At 40.9% G+C, this 19,074-nt stretch overlaps 1 protein-coding gene across 3 annotated transcripts in view; it reads left to right on the plus strand.

Moving 5' to 3' along the window:
• col5a1 (procollagen, type V, alpha 1) overlaps nucleotides 1–19,074 on the plus strand; it is a 100,159-nt gene that overhangs the window by 72,357 nt on the left and 8,728 nt on the right. For all 3 annotated transcript variants that reach the window (XM_064308874.1, XM_064308872.1, XM_064308873.1), the window contains exons 28-62: nucleotides 179–223; nucleotides 672–725; nucleotides 3,268–3,375; nucleotides 3,861–3,914; nucleotides 4,289–4,342; nucleotides 5,205–5,249; nucleotides 5,792–5,845; nucleotides 5,950–5,994; nucleotides 6,116–6,169; nucleotides 6,362–6,415; nucleotides 6,624–6,677; nucleotides 8,732–8,839; nucleotides 9,063–9,152; nucleotides 9,554–9,607; nucleotides 10,245–10,352; nucleotides 10,662–10,769; nucleotides 11,892–11,945; nucleotides 12,118–12,171; nucleotides 12,843–12,950; nucleotides 13,065–13,118; nucleotides 13,215–13,322; nucleotides 15,500–15,553; nucleotides 16,011–16,118; nucleotides 16,221–16,274; nucleotides 16,476–16,529; nucleotides 16,628–16,681; nucleotides 16,795–16,848; nucleotides 16,932–17,039; nucleotides 17,149–17,202; nucleotides 17,331–17,384; nucleotides 17,567–17,674; nucleotides 17,783–17,836; nucleotides 18,153–18,188; nucleotides 18,433–18,486; nucleotides 18,716–18,980. In XM_064308874.1, coding sequence (XP_064164944.1) covers nucleotides 179–223; nucleotides 672–725; nucleotides 3,268–3,375; nucleotides 3,861–3,914; nucleotides 4,289–4,342; nucleotides 5,205–5,249; nucleotides 5,792–5,845; nucleotides 5,950–5,994; nucleotides 6,116–6,169; nucleotides 6,362–6,415; nucleotides 6,624–6,677; nucleotides 8,732–8,839; nucleotides 9,063–9,152; nucleotides 9,554–9,607; nucleotides 10,245–10,352; nucleotides 10,662–10,769; nucleotides 11,892–11,945; nucleotides 12,118–12,171; nucleotides 12,843–12,950; nucleotides 13,065–13,118; nucleotides 13,215–13,322; nucleotides 15,500–15,553; nucleotides 16,011–16,118; nucleotides 16,221–16,274; nucleotides 16,476–16,529; nucleotides 16,628–16,681; nucleotides 16,795–16,848; nucleotides 16,932–17,039; nucleotides 17,149–17,202; nucleotides 17,331–17,384; nucleotides 17,567–17,674; nucleotides 17,783–17,836; nucleotides 18,153–18,188; nucleotides 18,433–18,486; nucleotides 18,716–18,980 — 2,578 coding nt within the window. The remainder of the gene's footprint in view (nucleotides 1–178; nucleotides 224–671; nucleotides 726–3,267; nucleotides 3,376–3,860; nucleotides 3,915–4,288; nucleotides 4,343–5,204; nucleotides 5,250–5,791; nucleotides 5,846–5,949; nucleotides 5,995–6,115; nucleotides 6,170–6,361; nucleotides 6,416–6,623; nucleotides 6,678–8,731; nucleotides 8,840–9,062; nucleotides 9,153–9,553; nucleotides 9,608–10,244; nucleotides 10,353–10,661; nucleotides 10,770–11,891; nucleotides 11,946–12,117; nucleotides 12,172–12,842; nucleotides 12,951–13,064; nucleotides 13,119–13,214; nucleotides 13,323–15,499; nucleotides 15,554–16,010; nucleotides 16,119–16,220; nucleotides 16,275–16,475; nucleotides 16,530–16,627; nucleotides 16,682–16,794; nucleotides 16,849–16,931; nucleotides 17,040–17,148; nucleotides 17,203–17,330; nucleotides 17,385–17,566; nucleotides 17,675–17,782; nucleotides 17,837–18,152; nucleotides 18,189–18,432; nucleotides 18,487–18,715; nucleotides 18,981–19,074) is intronic.

A 19,074-nucleotide genomic window follows, 5' to 3' on the forward strand; every position in this document is an offset into this window, starting at 1 on the left:
TCTGGATTGGGCAACACATTTATCTCAGCATAGAAACATACTTGAGTGGGTGTAATCCAATAGTGCTACCACTAGGGGGTATAGCATTGTTAATGTTTTTGAATGTGCTTTTTAACTTCACTTGGCTCTTTACATTATAGCTTCACAGAAATTCATACCTAGTAAATTCTTCTTTTAGGGTGCTGATGGAGTCCGTGGTCTGAAAGGAACCAAGGGTGAAAAGGTATGATGTTGTTGTTTTGAGTTATCAATGCTTTGTCTCAATATCAATGTATATGCATTTTTTTCAATTTAGTATTATTATGATTATTTTTAATTCCTGCGACTGTTAGTGTCTCAAATCACAAAACACAGAGCAAAAAGCACATTTAACACAAGGCACTGCTGAGGATCAGTATTTTTACAGCTCCAATATACCACAGCTATTCTTTGCAGCTAGAGCGAGAGTTTCTATGGCAACAGACTGAAATAAGGTTTTTTCTTCTCCCCTCTGTGTGCCATGCGTCCTATGTTAAGATTAATTAGCCCTTTCATTGCACTCACTGCCACAATTGCTTAAATAAATCTGTGGTCCTGGAGCGTATCCTTAATCACTGAAATGAGCAAGGGGGAACAGACGTTCTCATTTCTGTATGACCTCACGTGTTCTTCCTATTTTTTTTCTCTCACAGGGAGAAGATGGCTTCCCTGGATTCAAGGGGGATATGGGAATTAAGGGTGACAGGGTATGTGATTTTCATTTTTCAATGCATTGTATTATATCTCACACACACTCACACACACACAAACACACAACGCAGCCACACACACACGCACACGCACACACACATACATTGATTCAGTGGCTGAGATTTAACAGCTTCCACTTGAAGACAGGAGCCAGCTGGAATCAAGGAAGCATGTTTAATAATGTATTTCAGTGCACCCGTGCAATAATATAGGCTCAGGGTAGGTGGTAGGCATACCAGTAAGGTTTAATAAGCTAATACTTCCTTCATGTAATTTCCAGAGTAAGGAATGTATACTCTGCCCAAAAATATGGGTACAGTCTCCATTAATTTGACCAGCGACAGATCCCCATCTAATTGGACAGTGCTGCTGAATAATTACAGTAAGGTTTTTACACTAGAAAGGCTGTCTTTTTTAAAACTTCCTATTATGTCCAGCAGCGTCAGCCTTGTCCATTATTATAGCATCGATTTCTCCACCCACCCGGTGTCCTAATTTCATAAGTATTACGAAACCGTATTTTTCAAAACTATTTTCTTGAAATCAATTTCAAAATTTGTATTTCAAAATTTTAGTGGTTTTCTTATATAGGCCAAAGCAAAAATGTATCAAGGCATATTATGCAAAGCAAGAAAAAACACCAAATGGAAAAAGTAGTTAAAGAAATACAAAGTGCAGTATTTTTAAAAACAGTTATTCTTTACTCAAATAACTTCTTCCCTAAATAGCTTTTCCCTTTCCCTGCTCTTGCTGTTAGGAGTGCGCTTTTACATATGCACTGTCACTCTCCTCTTACTCATCAGAAAATGCATGGCTTTGGTGGTTTGCAGGGACCGCATGCACACAATTCAGTTAAATTTAACGAGGTTGTCGTGCAGCTAATCTATTCAGTTTATTCAAAGTCTGTTTCAATGATAAACCAAAAATTTGTTGAAGGCATTATCTCAGAGTTCTAATCATGTCATTTCTATGCCCACAATTATTCATCCTGACCATAAAGTCCTTATCAACTTCATCACACGATTGCAATTAATGAATTTTGTGTGATTGTATGTGCTAAATTATTTTTGATAACACTTCATTGAGCAATTCGTATATCAAAGCATCAGTCAGTCAGTAGCTGAATAGCATGCCGGAGAAGAGAGCGACACGTTCACACCTGAGTACCAGCACCTGCCTCCCATTGTCAGACAGAGGATTTTGTGAAGTAAACAGCACAAACTGACTGTATTTTTTTTTTTTACTGAGTTGATTTTTTTGAATTTTTAACACAGTTATTCCAAATTTATAGTAAAATTCATGGAAGGAGGAGGGCACTGCATCTACAGTGTCTGAGTAATTTTAAATACCGGATGACGTGGCCTCTGACCTTTCTAGTGTTAACAAATGAATAAGAGAAACACTGATAAATATATTAGGGGCTGTTTTAGTTCACAGCATAGGACTATCCCCTCAATATAACTGAAATGAAGTCTGAAAGTGGCGAGGTAACCTTGACAGTAACTGGTCGATATATTGAGCCTCTATGTTTTCCCTGTTGTCATAAAGCGTTTTGACCCCTGAGTCACTGTGTAATTGTACATAATGAGCAAACACAGACTGTCCCTCTGCAGCTGAGGGCTGAATGTTCCTGTAAATTAGATGACACCCGCACTGCCCATCATTTCCAATTACTGCTGACAAGCCGTCCACTCAGTGCCAAGTCCCCATGGAAGAGTATCCCAGGGTCTGTAATAGACTCAAAAATTCCCCTTTCCCATCGCCTCTGCCTTTCCTGCCCTTCCTTGGACCTTATTAGGAATTCAGTTAATAGTAAAGTCAGGGGATACATTGAAAGCATCATTGAAGGTATGCAGTAATACTCTTTCTATCCATCACTTCAAACAAGACAACCACAATCCTTAACTAGCAAAAGCATCCAGAAATCAGTTAAATCTGTTCAAAGTACAGAGCGAGGGAGAGAGAAACAAAGAAAGAGAGAGAAATGGGTTGAAGTCAAATTCCTCTGGACATGTCATAATACCTGATTAAAGAACATTTCAGCAAGTATGGGCTGCACATCCAAGAGAAGATGTTACCACAGAGAACCCTTACAGGCTAGGGGTCAAAGAGAATAGAACTGTCATGGTTACAGTGTTCTATGGAGTCAGCACGGTAACAACGTATTGTCAGTACCAGCTTATGCCAAGCTGCAGAAGTGAATCTGTCACTGTTTTATGAAACTTGAGATACATGAATACGTTTTAAGACAGAGAGAATAAAGCAGGCTGTAACTCATGCTGCAGTGTCTGACAGCTCTGGAAATTGCTTTGTCCGTTTCCTTTGAGGGACTAAGTGCACTGTTGTAAATACAGTAGAACAGTCAAAGGCAAGTGTCAATGCGCATAAGTAATAATTCACACAGACACAGAAAGCCATCTAATACTGCAGGCCTTACATTAAAACTTTGAAAGCAGTATTAGAAGTAATCAACTATGGAAACTGAAGACGTTTTCTACTATATCTGTGCTATAACCTTTTTGGTATGTGTTCACACAGGGAGAACTGGGACCTGCTGGACCCAGAGGCGAGGATGGCCCTGAGGGTCCCAAAGGTCGGTCTGGGCTTCCTGGGGATTCTGGTCCTCTTGGGCCTAATGGCGAAAAGGTGGGTGTTTGAGATATGCCTGTGATGCATATGGTTCGCTACATGGTTTGTCCTATGAAAAAAAGCTTTTGAAATAAATGTACGATTATTTGTGGTTTCTCTAATCTTTTTATATGAGAGGAATTGCAAAGTTTCCCTAAGGTTTTACTAAATTAAAGCATTAGTAAAGCAGCTAATTTCTTATTGGAATTCCCACTCATATTAACCTGAATAAGACTTTAATGAGAATGCAAAGAAATTTGTTTTCATAGTGGCCCAAATGGAGTTACAAACCAAAACATTTGAAAGCAAGACTGCAGTTTATATCTCATTTGTCATATGATATGAAGACGTCAAGACGTTTGCAATCATGCAAATGAGTAAGCAAGTTCGCACCCACTGTACTGTTCAGCTCTGCTGTCAATGAGATTTGAATGACGCATTCAGTATTATGTAATGAATCTAGAGGAAACTGCTTCTCAACGCACCTTGTTTTATGTTTTCAGGGCAAGCTTGGTGTTCCAGGGCTGCCAGGTTACCCAGGTAGACAAGGTCCAAAGGTAAGTTGTTATCCAATGTCTTCTCTTTAGTTACTTCACCTGAGGAAATTTCACAGTTGTGTTTTTGCATAGTATCAGCAATCTCCTATGGTGCCAAACTTGGGCCATATGTTTCTTTGGGCCCTTCATTAAACATAACAGACGGTGCACCTTTTCCAATCCCAAGGCCCTCCTTTGACAGCCCTGGATTTGGAGCTTGTACCAGACATGTTTGAACTCTACTGATCAAAGCATTAAAAGATTTAGCATGTCGTTTGGTTTCATCAGTGCTCCACAGTACAATATTCAGCTGAACAGGCAATTTCCCCTTCCCCTTTGTCTTTGAAGGGCATGTGGTTAAATCTTGTCCTTCCCCCCCCCCTTCTGTATTTTAGGGATCTCAGGGATTTCAAGGTTTTCCAGGAGCGAATGGAGAAAAAGGAACACGAGTAAGTAAGAGCCGTCCATTTTAAACTCTCAGCCATCTAGACCGGCAGGGAAACATTTACCAAGACCAATACGGGAGAGACATTATGAGAAGCAAACCTCACTGGAGCTTGACATAAGCAGACTGAATGTTTGTGTTCTTTCATAAATGGGAAAGAGATTACCAGGGACCACGGGGTGCATGTCTCAGCCCATTAGCACCACTGTTTTTAAATGTATGAAAACACCCAGTGAGTGGCACAGTATAATGTTCAGAAGCCTTACATGTTTAATTAGAGCTGGTTCGTTAACACAGTCAAAGAGCAATGGCATTCCGTACTGTGCAAAAATACCATACACAGCTTTTCCTCCTGCAAAGCTTAAAAAATAAGCTGCTTGCCAATTACAACAAAGGATTTTCTCAGCTCATTGTCTTCTATTTTGATGTCATTTGTAGGGCTTGCTTTAAAGAAGTATGAAATGCATAGTGTGAAAGACATAAAAGTTTAAACAGATGTTCGCATTATGTTGTATGTTTCACAAGAAAAAACACCCTTGGTTTCAAATCATCCTGATTACCTTATTTTTCGATGACAAGTATTCCTTAATTAATACTTACAGATGAGACAAAACTTGTATGGAGGTTCTTGTATACACAGGGAAGGTAGGACGTTTATTTAACTATCCTTAGTACCAGGAGGACGTAATGGATGTGTTCCCTGACCCACACTTGTCTGCTGTTGGTTTAATTCCGTTCGTGAAGCCTACCTACGCAGAGGATCACATTTGTCAGGCTGTCCAGGAGAATGGCTTTCATCTCTTCAGGGCTGAGATCAGAAGTGTGGACAGAGGGCACTTTTTAATTCTTCTTTTCCACTGCCTCAGGGTACAGCTGGAAAGCCTGGGCCAAGAGGACAGAGGGGACCAACTGTAAGTTTCCTCTCACATTGGCAAATAGTTTTGTGTTGTAATGGTACATATACCCCACAATGAGCAATGGTCCAGTCCGCTCTGTACCGGCATGTGGGTTTTGATCCTGTGTTGTACCTTTATGTACCTTTTAAGCTGTATATGTTAGCTGTAGAATAGAAGATGAAGAAAGAAAGTGTTGAAAACCTCCTTGATCTGTATCTTTTGGAATATATGCAAACCTGCACTTACTTACACTAGTCCTGTGGGTACACTGTATAGGCCATTTAAAAAATAATAACAATTATTATAATTATTATTATTTTTTTAACTGCTTCAGTTAATTAGGTCTAAATAAGCTGTCTGGCTTCTATGTCACTGGATGGTTTTAGGTATTGTGTATAATAAGGAACATGGCTCAGAAACAATTAATGATCAGATGCCAGACCAGAAAGATGAGCACCTTGTATCATGAATCATGACTTCTGACATGTGGATGGAAGAACTCATTGCTCGGCTGAAAGACATGTCATGTTTTTTCATGTTTTCTTGCTATTCTTTAGGGTCCACGTGGAGAGAGGGGTCCAAGAGGTCCAACAGGAAAGGCGGGGCCTAAGGTGATAACTCCTGAGTTGTGTCACTCTAACCGTATACCCCTATTAGAGTATCAGTCCTTATTAACCATAGACTGAATGTAATAATCCCTCTCCTACCTCCACAGGGTAACTCAGGAAGCGATGGTCCTCCTGGACCACCAGGCGAAAGGGTATGATACATTATTCTAATTATTGTTCAAAGCATTTATATGAGTTAATCCATTCAGCTGAGCATTTGGGGGGAAGTGAGCATTGATGCTGGGCAGTTCTAATTTCTCCCTCCTTTTCTAGGGTGTTCCAGGGCCTCAGGGTCCAACTGGATTCCCTGGACCAAAGGGCCCACCTGTAAGTAGTAAGGCTTTCCAAAATAAAAATGTGTGTTTTGTGAATCTTTCAGAATTTCTGATCAGATCATAAATGGTGTCCTTCTGCTTCATGATCCTTTTCTGCCACAGATGTGGAACTCTTGCCAAGGCTGCTGTTCATTAATGCCATGTCTATGTAGGACGTGATTCATCTTTTTTCTTTTTATTCCAGGGCCCAGCTGGAAAAGATGGACTTCCTGGACACCCTGGGCAGAGAGGTGAAACTGTGAGTACCATATTTCACACCCTAAGCTGCATTGCTCAGTTACTCTGGGACAAAGAATGCAAGCAACAGAATAATAGTGATGAGAGGGAACAGTATACACACTACCACTCTGCCAGAGAGGGAGACTATCAAACAGATGATCAGAGAACTGTCTTCACAGGTGTCACTTGCTGTCTTCTTCAGAGTCTAACTTATCCTCTTTCCACAGGGCTTCCAAGGCAAGACTGGACCTCCTGGACCACCAGGTGTTGTTGGACCTCAGGTGAGTCTCTCATTCTCACCGTTCACTCAGATGTAGCAGACAGTTCAACCATGCCCATCAATCATCATTTCTGCACACCACTCACACACGTGCACACCCCCACACACATACACACACACACACACACATACTTGTAGGGGCTGTTCAAGCCTACCTTATTCATTTTCACTGCTACCTGTAATAATTGCTGAGAAAAGATTCAATACATATTGTCCCCTGCATTAGACGCTGGTTTAATAATCCTAACTTTTGGGAACATTTTTGGATAGAGCTCAGAAGCCATGGTTCAGAGCATCTGGGCAGGACTTAGCTTAGCAGAAAACACTGCACAGGTCCCTATTGACTTTCATAACAAACATGGCTGTTGTGGGAGCAGGGCAGATAGCTTTGGAGTGAAACAAACACAAAACAGTACAAGTGCAAGATACTGAAAATATAACCAAGACGCCCTATATCAACCATGTTGAAAATAGAATCAGAGGTGTCTTGAGAAACAAATGGTTTGTCTCTCTTGCATGCTATTAGAAATAGTGTCAGGGGAGGGATTGGGTGGAGATACAACTTGCAGGCCTCTATTGATCTATTATATGATTCTGACCTTGAAGATTCGAAGCTCTCATTCAAAAAATATGACCATCGGTTGCACTTTTTTTTTTTTTTGACCTCACTTGACTTGACTCACTTGACAAAATAATAGTGCTTTCAGTTATGTACTGTAAAAGCTTAGCACAAACCATACATCCAAAAAAGCAGCACATCCCTAATTGCTTTTATTTCCCTATTTATATTAATTATATTAATGCTATGGCACAAGAGAATTGCTAACATTTAAAGAGAGTAACATAAACATTTGTTTATATATGCCCTTTTAGCAGTGTTACTGAAATATTTACTATGGTTTAAATCAATTTTAATGGACAGGAAAGCGAAGGCAACAGCCATTAGACGGGGTGTTTCGGCCATGTTCGTTCCTCAGGCAGAAGGCCTCCAAACAGCACATTTTTCATATGCCCTTACTGCCAAGGAGTATCATGTCTTTCCTTTCAGACAAAAGCCCTTCCCCATTCATTCATTATACATGCCAAGTCAACAGCCCATTTCCACGCCTGTGCTTTTTCAAAAAGCTAATTGCCAGCATTGCATATATCGACGTACCGTTCTGACCTCTCCCACTCTTGGCACAATCAATGGCTGGAAAACTTTTGCTGGTTTCCTTGGGATAAACATGAGACCAGTTTGTTGGTCGAGAAAACAACATGAAAAATTAGAAAATGGAAAATGAGGCTTTCCTGGGGTAAAATCACTGCAGCAAGGAAAACTGCTCTGAGGTGGGCTATAGATGGTTCTGACAAATATGAGAGAAGACAAGGTGCATAGTATAGAAATAAATGCTGAAATGTTCACATGCTACAATGCCAAAGTAGTCAGTCAGAAGGGTGTAATACATCAATCACTGTGAGTTGAAAGAGTGACAATAACCTTCATTCTCCCTTCATACACTAGACAGGTCTTACAGTGAATAAGCAACCACACATGCCAATGAAGTATACTGTCTTCTTTATTGAGGAGAGACAGCGGCCTGGAAGAGTTTGCTGATTCACAGCTAAATAACACTGAAAAAATCTTAAATATTTTAATAACCTGAAAATGGATTCTACCATGACATTAATGTGCTGCTGAAAATAGACTTCTCATGGGTCCTTTAGCCAGAGGGCTTTGTCAATGAACAAATGCACAAGGTCAAAGCACTAGTAACACTTTTTCAATACAGCAATCCAAAGGGTGGAAAACTGGCTGCACCAGTCAGTAGCAGTATGATTAATCAGTTATGGAAATAGAGTGCAGTTTCAATCTCATGTAAAAGATATTAGAAGAAATAACAGAACAAAAAATGAAAATGAAATGATATCATCATATATGCAATTCTCCCTTGTCCACCTTTCTATTACCACTCACTTAGTTTATTAGACCTTAAATGTTGTAGCTCACCTGCAAGCCCTGTTGTAATACATACACCTACAATCAATAACATGTTTCAAATCATTCTTTTGCAGGGCCCAACAGGTGAAACTGGACCAATGGGTGACCGGGGCCACCCAGGACCTCTTGGGCCCCCTGGTGAGCAGGGCCTTCCGGGAGCTACAGGAAAAGAGGGGGCCAAGGTAAGAGCTCCAGCCTCAGCAGTTTGTCGTGCACGTCAAAAAGTTGGACAGTCAGGGGTTTCAATTCTGTAAGCCTGGTTGATTATATTCAAACTTTCAAATGCTCCTGGCTGCACTAAGCTGAATGTTTTTTAAGTGATTTTACAGGACATTTGACCTAATAGTGTTTGCAGAGCATTTGGGGAGGTGCCGTCAGTTATGAGAGTTGTCGCTGTCACCACAGGGTGACCCGGGTCCCGCTGGCCCTGCTGGTAAAGATGGCCCACCTGGTTTGAGAGGATTCCCTGGAGAACGAGGCCTGCCTGGTCCAGTAGTGAGTACCACTATTTTTCATTCTCGTCCTCAGTTTCATGAAGAGGATTCTGCACTATCCTCCTATGTCGCATTATAATGAATTTGAAAGCCTCTTATTTTAATCCCTTGAGCTATGAAACTAAAATTTGAATAATTACTCATAGATAGTTCATGATCCAATGTAGAATTAAATTAAAGTTGAAGATGTAAATGGTGCAAATTATTTTATGTATTTATTTTTTCTTCAACATAGGGAGTTTAGAAGCTGGTGTTACTAGTTATAGTGGCTTACGAATCATGATTCATAAGCATCTATCTTACTCAGTCTCTGTCCAGTGGAGCATCTTCTAGGAGAATGTTATATAGAATGACTTCTTTGGACTAAATGCTTGTTTTAAAGATTTTTTTTTCTGTCCATAGGGGGCACCTGGTTTGAAAGGAAATGAAGGTCCCAACGGCCCTCCTGGACCTGCGGTGAGCACAGACAGATACTTTCACTTTCAGATGAACTCACACAAATCAGATATTTCCATGGCAGGAATATCAAATGTATAGTTTTAAATGAAATGGTGCTGTTTGCTTCTGGCTTGATGTGTCACAGCTACAGCTCTGGAAAAATTCAAGAGACCACCCCATATTTTTGGAAAAAGTGGTTACTTGATTACAAATCGGGGGTTAGACATATTCATAATTGAACCCTTTACTAAGTGAAGACATTGGAATTGTTATTATTTATTTTTTAATATAAACTTATTTGGTATTATTTGGATTTTTTTGGATTTTGACCAGTTGTCATTTTCTGCAAATAAATGCTCTGAATGACAATATTTTGTTTTGAATTAACATCAAATGTGGTCAATAGTTCATGAAAGAAAATAAGAATGAGATTTTACGCAGACACGTGCCCATACACTGGTCTCTTCATTTTTTTTTCCTGAGCTGGGTATTGTGTATATTATCTCCAAATTTCAAGGACACTGATAAAATGTGATGTTACACATTATTATATACTGTATTATAGAAAAGTTGCCATTATTTATGTTATTGAAGAACAAAAGAATGCACTGAATATTGGTTTCAGCAATAATTCAAACTTTATGTACCACCACAGGGTTCTCCTGGTGAACGAGGTCCTGCCGGCCCAGCTGGACCCACCGGACTTCCAGGACGCCCTGGACCCCAGGGCCCCCCAGGCCCCGCCGGAGAGAAGGGTGGACCGGTGAGAATGAATTCTTCTCTCTCTAGTGCATATAATGTGTTAGAATATAGAATATCTCATCAGTCCCTCTTGATTTAACTTTATGTGTATAATTTATAAGTACTTTCTTCAACGCATTCTGGGGTTTTCAGGCATTCGTTCTTCTTTTCCCTGAAGAATAATTGGCTGTATTTATTCTTAGCAGTACGCCTCATAGCATAAGCCTATTATTCTTGAATTTCTTGCAGTGGGGCAGCCCCACCTGCATTCTGTTTATTCTCCAATTACCCCCTTGAGCAGAATGAGTGAGTTTGCTGCCTTGCACTATAGGGTGAGAAAGGTCCACAAGGTCCTGCAGGAAGAGATGGTGTCCAGGGTCCTGTCGGTCTTCCAGGCCCAGCCGGCCCTCTCGGACCCCCAGGAGAGGACGGAGATAAGGTAAGACTGAAATGGGTGAGCCTTATCTCAGCCATGTGTACTTCTTGTTTCACAGTGCTCTAATCGCAAGAAGGTTCCTCGGACTTACACCTTGCAGGGGATTTGAGATGGACACAAAGATCAGTGTCACACAAAGGCCTATAGCACTGATGGAAACATCTGTCTAACAAATCACCCACACAAATCATAAATCAACCTTTCTGGATATGAAAGCCTTCTGTCAGCAGAGATTGAAAGGATAAGTTGTTACTGGCGTCAAAAAGGTGAAGGTTTGGGAATCAATCATTTGACAGCTTTATTTTGTATTGAGGATGATGTGGAGAGATTTTACATTAGTATGCATTTATGCACTCAGAAGAACACATTTTGGGGATATCAATCTTTATCTCATCTCTCTTTTCTCTGAGAAATAGATTGCCTTTAACTGACTAATGACTCTTCTGCTGGTGATAAGGGCTCAGAATATTGAAGCATTTACATTTCAGACTGGGACACAAGAATCAGAGAACATTTACAGAATCTCATTTAATGTTCTTCTAGAAGGAAAGGCTATTTTTCTGAGAGATGTGTAAAAGGTTGTTTATTGGGAAACAGAATAGAAAAAAAGTGATGTTCTTATTGTATTAGATTTTTTTCTATCAGCTTATGCTAACCGTGTTGAAAATTTTTTGTCTGTGACACGGTGTGATGTTCAGAAGTTTTAGTGAGTGTCACCAAATATGAGAGACATGTCAGTACATTCCACATACATCTGAATTTGAATTTGAATTGGCTTTGATGTCTTTGAATTAATTTTTCTGGTGGAAACAACCCAGCTGGTGTTCTCAGATGCTCAATCATCCTTTGACAAATACAAGATCCCTCATTTCCATCACACTTGTCGAGAATGAGACACTCATTGATGTAAGTCGCACGCCCACGCTACAGACATCCACAGAACAGCCATCTACATTTACTGTGGAAAGGAGGTGGATTAGAAAATCGTACTGGCTTGTGTCACTCTGTGACTCAGTGACTGGAACAGTAAAGCCTGCTGAGAATATGTGGTGGGTGAAGTAAAGAACAGTGCTGTGATCTATAATGCATGCGATTTATTGACCACTCTCTTTCTTTTCACACCAGGGAGAGATCGGTGAACCAGGGCAAAAGGGAAGCAAAGGGGACAAGGGAGAACATGTAAGAAATCTATTCATTTTTCTTGTACTCACTATTTTGAGCTTAATGATAACTGATGTCTCCTATGTTCTTGATGTGAGTATAGATAGTTTTACAGTCAGAATAAACCTTGAGGTTATTGTGTTACACCATTTTCTCTGCGGCCCTCTGATTTTGTTTTTCAATCTTGTAGGGTCCACCTGGTCCGACTGGTCCTCAAGGCCCAATTGGACAGCCTGGTCCTGCTGTAAGTATTTTTGATCATTCTGTACTGCATTCATCTCTTCACTTTCACGTCTAGAGTTTATGTGTTAATGTGTGTTTCAAGCAGCCAAAACCGAGCTGGGTTTTTGAAGATCACTTCCTTGTCTTGTTGAGAGATCTTGCTCACTACCGCCAGTGCGGTTGGCTCCAGTACCAGTGTTTCGACCACCATATTCAATGTAATTAAATGGTAACATACGATGAAAGTACAAAGTCAATCATTTTTTTCCCACAGCAAAATGCAGTTGCAATAGGTGTTTTTTCTTCAACTAATTTCTCCCCATGCACCGATTTTGTGTTATTTGGACAAGAATGTAATATTTTGTGGACAAATCAGGGACAGTTTTCATCACTGCCACTGTATCCCACACGCTTAGTGGATGACTGGACTTCATGTCCCTATTGCACAGTCTCTGGCTCCAATTTGTCCAACATGGCAGCGTCCACAAACTGCACTCCCCGGGCTTCAGAACACTTTTCACCAAGCCCATAGACAGTCAGTGGATGATGTCACAGTGACTTTGATCATATTTTTCTTTAGAATATGGTGTTTTGCGGGTTTGGTGGGAGTACATATGTGACGTGTGCGACAGACAGTGGGCTGAATATGTATCATCCAATCGTGCTAAAGCCTGCATGTCTTCTCTCTGATAGGGTGCTGATGGGGAGCCTGGACCTCGAGGACAGCAGGGGCTCTTTGGGCAGAAAGGTGATGAAGGACCCAGAGGGTTCCCTGGACCTCCTGGCCCAGTTGGGCTGCAGGTGAGAGTGGCAGTGTAGTGCACTAAACCACTAAACTTGCTTTGTTTTGGTTTTGGTTTGTTAAGAATGTTTCCCTATTCCCAGTAAAAAAATATATATATTTTGTCATTGCAGGGTTTGCCTGGGCCTTCAGGTGAGAAAGGAGAAACCGGAGACGTTGGCCAAATGGTAATGTTCACTGAGAAATGTATTCATGTATTCATTGACTTTTTATGAATTCATTCTGAAGTTGAGTTTTTCATGCTCGCCACTTTCTCCACTCAGGGCCCCCCTGGTCCCCCTGGCCCAAGAGGTCCCTCTGGTGCCCCTGGAGCAGATGGCCCTCAAGGCCCCCCAGGTGGCATCGGCAACCCTGGAGCTGTGGGAGAGAAGGTAAGGCCTAGTCATGGTCCTCCAGAGACTGAAATGGGACTCTGGAAATATCACATCCTGTATGAGGTCAGAGGTACAGCCAGAAATATATTCTCCCATCCTGGAGCAAAAGTATATATTTTTTAATCCACTTTTAAATTTATTTCCCATCTGAGGAAATACAGACATTTAAAAATGCATTGGAAAGGTCATGCTGTTGAAGGAGGTATTACAGTAAGTCTAATAAATCCTTCCCAATTGAGCAGAAATCAAGAGTGTTTGTCCTCAAAAATTCTTATAATTTTTATTTCTACTCAATAGTTTTTGCCATTTCAGAATACAAGGGAGAGACACGGGCTTACAGCTGATGTCTCTGTGTGGGGGCCCACAATGCCAGGCTCCCTATTCATGTCCATAAAATTAAGATACTTCTCTGATTCCTCAAAAACAATTTATATGTTTTACATGTCACCGTCACTTTGAAGATTATCCCCAATGCATAGAAAACAACTCAAGTTCCTTATTTCCTTAATTTGAGGTCGATCGCAGACTGTATATTGTATAATGCTTGTAATTACTTTCTAATTCCCTGTGTATCTCATGCTATTATATAGATGTACTATCTAGGTTGTCCTCCAAAACAGTATGTTAGTAACATTATATATGGAGGACTACTCAGGCACTAATGTTACTAACATACTGTTTTGGAGGACAACCTAGATAGTACTTCTATATAATAGCATGAGATACACTGGGAATTGTGGAACAAAGTTAAATTGACACACATTTATTTGCCAGTGTCTTGAATACTGTAGGTCAGGTTGATGAAAGGAAATATACCATGTCATAAGTATGTCATAATGCTTCATAATATTTGCATAGCATGCCAAAAGAAAAAGTCGTAAATGGTAATAGTCATAAGGATTCTGGATAGTGAACCCCATATTCAAACAAGCTGAAATAAATTAAATTAACCTTTGTTGCTGGTGTTGGTTAAGGCAATTATATTATTGCTACTGTTGACAAACAGTTATGATTACAGTATATGCATCATACCATGACAAATGCATGTGCTTTATGAACTGCTTGGTTGGCATGACATGGTTATGTGGTTATTTTATAGTATTGTGGCGAGGGTCGCTACAGTGTTATAACATTTATTATGGAGACACACACACACATACACACATCTTGTGCTTAAGAGCAAAAAAAAACTATTTGTTTTGAGAGGTTCTGCTGTGTGTAGCTCTCAGCATTTCCACAAATGATTGTTTGATTTGTTTCCTTTCCGTTGAGAGAATTACTTCTTGCCTGAAGCCTCCCAGCAGAGTGCCCTTCCACAAACAAAGGCTTTCACTGCATAAATCTCCCCCATTTACCCACTATAAATTGATCTGGAGGCCCTTCCCACAGCAGCTAACATGAGAAAGAGAGCCAGCATTTACTGTTGATGGCCAAGTCTTGGAGGATTTACAAAGCTGGTCCAGACTATTACGAGCTGGCAGCAGAGCTATTACCAGCAGTACTCCTGCACTATTTCCAATTTCAGAAAGAAATAAAGAACCCATAGCTGCCCCTCCCAGCCCAGATGAATCAATCAAATTGTTGCCTATTTTACTAAGACATAAATGCTGAGGGCAACAAGAACTGACTGGAACACACTGTGATCTGAAATTACTAAAAAGAGGCTGGGCCATTATCATTGGACCAGAGTGATGTGGTGACACAAACGTCTGAGAAAGTGGGCTTGTATTCAGTGACCGCCCAGCAGAATGTCATATGCATGATGGAAATGTGTTTTAGACATTGCTCTGCTGTACTCAAGATGGGCACACTTTATTTGACAGTGAGAAATGGCAATGCCAAGAACTCAGGCCACTGGGGGAGATAACATGAATAAAAAAGGAGGGAACAATTTATGAGAAGAGAGAAGTCCCCTGAGGTGCCATTGTGTTCTTTATTCAGAACCAAATCTGACACCAGTTGGATGGATTGATGGATTGAAATCCTTTCACTTGTTGTTGCTGTTTTTGAATTTTCTTTTGACCCGTTGTTGACCAAGGACCTTCAGGCATTGAAAATGCTATAAATGCATCCTGTTTATCTCATTTTTTTTCACATTTTCTGTGTTAGAGCTTGGTACAGCTACTCATATCCACTCTCCCATCTCTCTCTCTATCTTTCTCTCTCTCAATTAGGGTGAATCTGGTGAAACCGGAGAGCCTGGTCTTCAAGGAGATGTCGGCCCACCAGTATGACGATCTATGATACTACACATTTTTTAAAAACAATAATCTACCTCGCTGTTTCTTACTGGAGATATAAGGATTATGTTTCCTGTAACTATACACAGTTTTTGTTCAGATAGTACTAAACTACACATCATTGTTGTATATTCTTTATTGTTACATGTGTCCACCATACCAAAAAAAAACATAATTAAAAGCATAGATTGTGAAAAAATGTGTTGTTAATAATATTTTTTTATACAATCAGAAAAATTATAAATACTTGAAATAATAAGAAAAACCATCCAAGTTAGTATAGTTGTTGCTATAATAAGTACCTGTACATTGTAGCATAACAATACAAATAGCAGCAATGGAACACAGTACAGTTTTCAGTTTGTTAGGTTAAGGCATTCAGAAGAATAAAAGAGAATGATTGTACAGAAGCAGTTTTTTAAATAAGGCTTTTTCCATTTGACAGGGTGCCAGAGGTGAACGGGGAGAGAAGGGTGAAGCCGGTCCCGCTGGTTCTGCTGGCCCTCCTGGTCCAAAAGGTCCTCCTGGAGATGATGGTCCTAAGGGCAGCCCTGTATGTATAATTTCCATTTTTCAGAATTGATTAGATTGTACATTGATTTATATTGTAAGAAAGTAAGACACTGGTTAGTGATAATCGTATCTCTTCTTCTAGGGTCCAAGCGGTTTCCCTGGTGACCCTGGTCCTCCTGGAGAGCCTGGACAGCCTGTAAGTTCACATTGAATCAGTCACATATGTTAATTCCACTAAAATCTATAATCTTGGGAATGATAACTATGGTCATATATGGTAAAGTAACAAGTACAAAATGATCAGTCCTATGATGGCTGACGTCTTGTGTAATTTGACATCACATTCTCAGGGATTGCCTCTTGCTGATGAAAGCCTGTCCTTTAATTCACTCTACAGGGTCAAGATGGTCCTGCTGGTGACAAGGGAGATGATGGAGAGGCTGGTCAACCTGTAAGTGTACCTATTATTGCATCCAAGGTATTTGACCAGTTGTGATATTTGATATCCCCAATAATTTCGTATTTCCCCTCCCACTCTCATTCCCCCAGGGTTCTCCTGGACCTACTGGTGAGTCCGGACCTTCTGGCCCACCTGGAAAGAGAGTAAGTTGAACTGTTAAATATTATATCTATTATCTATCCCTCGCTTTTCTTCTCTATATTTGAAGGAGTTGTTAGCTAACTTATTTCCTCTATTCTTCTTTTCTCTCTCATAGGGACCCCCTGGGGCTGCTGGACCTGAAGGAAGACAAGGAGAAAAAGGAGGCAAGGTAAGGGAATGTTTGAACTATTGTCATTCTGCCACAAAGTCACCCATTTCTGTACATTGATGGCCTTGCATATTTTTCTACAGGGTGAGCCAGGTCTGGAGGGCCCACAAGGCAAGACAGGTCCTGTGGGTCCACAAGGTGCTCCAGGCAAGCCAGGTTCTGAAGGCCTCCGGGGAATCCCTGGTCCAGTTGTACGTAAAATCTCTTTGATTATCTCAGTCTTAGCTTTGGATATAAGTGTGTACATGGCATATGCCTCTCAAAAGGAATGCAAGAAATCTTTTTTTTTTCTCTTGAAAGGGTGAACAAGGCCTCCCTGGGCCACCTGGCCCTGATGGACCTCCTGGACCTATGGTATGGAGAAGTAACTGCATTTCTCACGGAAATTGCTTAAAAATGTTCCTGTAATTACATAGTAAATTGTGAGATTTGAAGGTAAAATAGCTGCTATTTAAAATGTTATTTCTGATGCTGTCTTCCAGGGTCCACCGGGTTTACCTGGTTTGAAAGGTGACACTGGTCTTAAAGGAGAAAAGGTGAGACTTCTGAAATATAAGCAAAGCTCTGATGCTGTAGGCTAATACCCCAAACACAATAGATGTTCTGAATTACCCTTTTTACCTCATCAACGACACTGTCCGTAAAGATACTGTAAGTGCCTCTGTGTGGTGAATCATTAAGTTATTTATTAATAGTGCTGTGGGGTTGATCTCCTTAGGGCCACCCTGGTCTGATTGGTCTGATTGGACCCCCGGGCGAGCAGGGAGAGAAGGGTGACAGAGGTCTTCCAGGCCCGCAGGGGTCATCAGGTCCCAAAGGCGACACTGTAAGCAGCATTCTCGTCTGTTCTTGTCTTTGTGCTGTTATCCTAAGGTACATGTATGCTTATGACATGACTCTCACCTGTCTATCTGAAATTGTCTCACACCTCCAGGGTATTGCTGGCCCCTCTGGTCCAATTGGTCCCATTGGTCCCCCAGGTTTGCCGGTAAGACCACAGTGCAGATATCAGCAGAAATGTCATGAATCAAGCTGACTTTTAATTTGAGTATAGAGATGTGGTATTTCTCCAAAGTCGTAACAGTGTCTAAATTGCCTTTTGAGGCATTTATTGTATTCCTGTAATGAAGTCACCATCACTTGCAGTTGAATTCCTCCGTTATGACCAGCCAGGTCTTTAACCTCCTCAGTTATTGTGAAATGTGCCTATTTTAAAATATTTCCTGAATTATGGTGTAGTAAATCAAATTTCAATTAATATCATTTCCCCCGCGTTCAGAGTATGATTTTTATGCCTCTTGCAGGGTCCCCCTGGTCCTAAGGGTGCAAAGGGCTCGTCGGTAAGTTTCTGATAAAACATTACACATTCTTAATTTTTCTGTTTTATATGCAGATCTCCTCCATTCAGATGCAGTCTGTGTTTCAGAATGATTAGCGTGTTACCAAATGACTTTAAAACAGTTCACAGTACAGTTATTGGATCTTGTGGAGAGACCGTGTTGCTCCATCTGAAGTCTGAGCTGTGTAAATTCAGCAGTGTCTTGGTTTCCTAGATGTAACATTGTACTGTGTTGTCCAATGCAGGGTCAGACTGGTCCAAAGGGTGAGTCTGGTGTTCCTGGACCTCCTGGACCTCCAGTAAGTTATCATACATTTTCTTAAGTTTAAAAAAAAATAAAATGAACAACCTGTATATATTTGTATGGATTATCAGGTTAAAAACAACTTCAAAAGCAGTTTTATAAAGTTCTATTACAGGGTGCCCACCAAAAAGTGTCAGTACATTACATGCATTCCCAGCCAGTTCAATGATAAACACCTCTCTCAAGTTTTGCCAATGTGTCTTTGCACTTCTCCTTTCCTGCAGGGACCTCCAGGTGATGTCATCCACCCCCTGCCCATTCAGTCCAGTCCCAAGAGGAGCAGGAGGAACATCGATGCCAGCCAGCTGATGGACGATGAGGCCAACCCTGAAAACTACAAGGACTATGACGATGGCATGGAAGAGATATTTGGCTCACTCAACTCCCTCAAACTGGAGATCGAGCAAATGAAGCACCCACTAGGCACCCAAGCCAACCCTGCCCGTACCTGCAAGGATCTGCAGCTGTGTCACCCAGACTTCCCTGATGGTATGCAACTGGCTGTTTCCACAACGCTCCTGCCAACATCGCTTTACCTCCCTCAGTCCTGGAAATTGCTGAACTACTCCCACAGTCCTGTTGA

This window comes from Anguilla rostrata, chromosome 14 (assembly GCF_018555375.3).
Source record: "Anguilla rostrata isolate EN2019 chromosome 14, ASM1855537v3, whole genome shotgun sequence".
Classification (NCBI taxonomy): Eukaryota; Metazoa; Chordata; class Actinopteri; order Anguilliformes; family Anguillidae; genus Anguilla; species Anguilla rostrata.